Below are 3,558 nucleotides of genomic sequence, written 5' to 3'. Positions count from 1 at the left end.
AAATAATGATAACATTTGCTGGCAAAAGTCTGCGAAGGCACTTCATTGATTAATGATCTGAGTACGGCCCTTCCTCAAAATCGCATCTGAGAGGGGGGAGCACACTTTTGTATTCTCTAGTTATCATGCGTTTCAGTTCTGTCCTGGGCAGGGGAAACTGTAAGGATGTAGTTATTGGGACAAGTATAACGGGAGCCGGGGATATATTTCTTTTAATTTTCCTTTTCTTTTGGAAATCAAAACAACGCCACTAATTTATTTTCTTCTTTCGGTTAGAACCTGTATGCTGTTTTCTCCAGAACTTCGAGGTAATCCGGCTTAGTTTGAAGTTTGGCCCTTAAATCGAGGTAATCACTTTTGGGGGTTTGGTGGTCTGTGAAGCCCTTTCCAGCTGAGAAGAGAAGGGTTTCTTTGAGTCTGGCATCCTGCTGTAAGTCTGGATACTGCATGCCAGGGGGGTGGACATGTAGTTCCTTTAATTTGGGCACTGTGCCATAGAGACAGTCCACAAACCCCACTGTGCATGGAGCAGGCTGTGGCCTCTCACGGTCTAGTAGCAGACTGCCACCACAGCACTCCCCCAGGGGGAAACAGCACCACCACCACCATTCTTCTCGTGGTGGCGGAAACCCAGCCAAGTCTCCCCCCGGTCCCTCCACCTACCCCTGAAACCCCACCAACTGCTGAGTGGTGAGGATGAGGGTGGTGATGGTTCACCGTCACTATGGTGTTGAGTTGGGAGTTGGAAACAGCCAGGGCCCCACTCCTTCTCTTTTTCCAGCAAGGTCCGGTAATTACTGTGGTTCTCCTTGGGTGTTTCCGCAAACTGCTCACTTCCTAAGAGCACCTCAGCCATTCCTGGTGGCTGTGTCCCAGGACCTCCACGATCTGTAGCTCCTGTGTCCTGGACTGCTGAGACAGCCACTTCTTCCTCCTCTCGAGGCTTATAGATGGGGTTGTTACACATCTGAGTTACTGGGTGGGGTATGTACTCATACACGTGACCCACGGGAGGGGCTTTCTCTGGTGAGGACAGAGTTGGTCGCCCTCCAGCGCCATTCCCACCACCATTGCCTCCACTGTCCTCAAACAGACGGTGGCATTGCATCTGGATTCCTGTAAGGTCCACACCTTCCTGCCTCTTGCTTCTAAAGGGCAGCTTCTTCCTCCGCCGACGGAGCACGTAGGCAAAGAGGCCTGCAGCAACAAAGACAGCTGAGAAGAACAGAACCAACAGGCTGAGAATCAACACAGAAAGTGGCACAGGGCCCCCAGGAGGGGAGAACTCATAAGGTGATGCACTTGTTGGTCCCCCGTTAGGGTGGTAATCTCCGGGCTGGGGTGGGGATGGTCCAGGTTGGGCAATATGCAGCATCTCTGGGCATAAAACTTCCAGCTCAATAGTGCGCACATCACGGTGGGTGAGGTTCTCGGGCGTCCTACAGAGTACATCACCTACCACGCTGACTGAGCTGATGGTTTCGATCCACTGCTTAAAGGGAACTAAGTCACAAGTGCAGTCCCAAGGATTCTCATTGAGATCTATCTGCACGATGGCATTCAGGTGTTCCAGGACGCCAGCCACTGGCAGGTAGAGAAAGTAGTTCTTCCTCAGGTTAAGCCGAGCCAGGGATGTGCCTGCAAAGGCATCCGTTGGCAGAGTCCTCAGCAAGTTATTGTTGAGAAATAGCAGCTTCAAGTTGGGCATGAGACTGAAGGCTGCAGGTTGGATTTCCCGGATGACGTTGAATTCAAAGTACAAGTAATGCAAGCTCTGTAGACCTCGGAACATACCCGGTGTCAGCTTTTCTATATCATTGCCATTGAGAAAGAGACTCTTCAGGTTGGGCAGGTTGATGAAAGCCCCATCCTGGACGTAGGAAATGCGATTGTTCCCTAGGTGCAAGAGATCCAAAGAAGAAAAATTCCAAAAATCAGAGCGGTATATCTTCTGAATAAGATTGCTGCTCAGGTACAGCTTCTTGGCATTCAAGGGCCTTGGAAGGAGTTCAGAGATGTTGTTAAATCCTCGCTCTTTGCAGTTGACAGTCAATCCAAGGTCATTGATATGCAAATTACATGTGCACCCAGTAGGACAGATGATGGGAATGGGTGGTCTAGTCTGATAGGGCGCAATAGGAGGCTGATTTGGACCAGGATACAAAGCCTGGGATGTCGAAGGTGGTCTGGGTGTTCGGGGCTGTTTGGTGGGTTTTGGTTGCTTATTAGAGGACTTATATTCAACAGATGAAGCAGTAAAATGGACAGAAGACAACATAGAGGAAGGTTTAGTTGGCCAGGCATTCTCCTTGCTGGATGATAAGTGGGGAATCCCCAGACTGGCCTCCACCTCAGAGTCAGACAACAGCGGACAGAGTTCAGTCTTCTTGATTTCACGGAGATCCTTCCCATGGAAATGGAAAGGTGTCTCGCAGGTGATGTCTCCCACCAGAGCTGTGTAGGGAATTCGCTCCAGCCAGCTCTTCAGCTGTACAATCTCACAGGTACAGTTCCAAGGATTCTCTTCTAGCTGCAGCTCCATCAGGCTTCTGCCAATGTGATCCAGCATCCCACGGTAGAAGAGAACTTTTAACCTGTTCCCACGAAGGTCCAGATGGGTTAAGGAAACAGCTTTAAATAAATTGGTTGGAAGAACAGGAATGAGATTATCATTTAAGATTAGAACCCTCAATTTACTTAGGTTCCGAAATGCCCCACTCTCTATACGTTTAATGACATTGTAATCTGCCTGCAGATATTCCAGACTTTCTAAGCCAAGGAAGGTGTCATTTCTGAAGACATCCAGTTTGTTCTCATGGAGATATAGTCTCTTTAAAATCTTAAGGCCATTAAAAGCTCCAGTTTGAATGTCCTGCAATGCATTGTTCCCAAGGTTAATAGACACAGCATTATTCAAGTGAAGAAAACTGTTTGTGTATAGTTTTCTCATAGAATTCCTCTGAAGATACAGTTTAAAAGGTCTTGACCAGAATTCAGTAATTTGACTAATGTTTGTAAATCCTTTGCTGTCACAATGTATGTGAAAGAGACTTTCTTTAACTTCGCAGTAGCATGGATCGAAACAGGGCTCATCTATTTCCTCTGAGTCCTCAATCAGGGGAATTGGTGTAGTCCATCCTAGTGCAATTGTGCTTAGAAGAATTATCCACAGCATTCTCCCTCTGTGAAGCATCTCAGCTATGGTTGGCTTCATCATTCCTGGTTGGTTACAATACTGCAACAGAAATAAAGATGCAAAAATTTTAGCTTTTGTACTACTTTAATTGTTTCCTCCATCTGTTTTGTGTTTTTTTTTTTTTGATAGAGTGGTATGAAAACCTCAGTATATATGAAACTGACACTCCAAAGGAGGCAGAAAAATGTTTAATACTTAAAGTGTGTCCTATATTTTCAATTTTAGAGACTCTGACATATTGCAAACACGCAATAACATTTTCCTGAATCAAACCTTGTTCAGGAAGTGTTATATGACAAGAACAAAAGCAGCTTGCACTGATTTCCACATAAAAAAAACAACAGTACTGGAACCCTGACTCA

At 46.5% G+C, this 3,558-nt stretch overlaps 1 protein-coding gene across 1 annotated transcript; it reads right to left on the bottom strand.

Moving 5' to 3' along the window:
* Nucleotides 1-272: 272 nt before the first annotated feature.
* On the bottom strand, nt 273-3,217 carry Slitrk3 (SLIT and NTRK like family member 3). Its single transcript, XM_052178689.1, is given in 5 exon segments — nt 273-576; nt 578-600; nt 602-631; nt 634-759; nt 761-3,217. Coding segments are annotated over 5 exon segments (2,940 nt in total).
* Between the last annotated feature and the right edge of the window lie 341 nt (nt 3,218-3,558).

The sequence above is a fragment of the Apodemus sylvaticus genome, chromosome 4 (assembly GCF_947179515.1).
Source record: "Apodemus sylvaticus chromosome 4, mApoSyl1.1, whole genome shotgun sequence".
NCBI lineage: Eukaryota > Metazoa > Chordata > Mammalia > Rodentia > Muridae > Apodemus > Apodemus sylvaticus.
The sequence above is the reverse complement of the archived record's forward strand: the minus strand, read 5'-3'. Positions and strand labels throughout refer to the sequence as shown.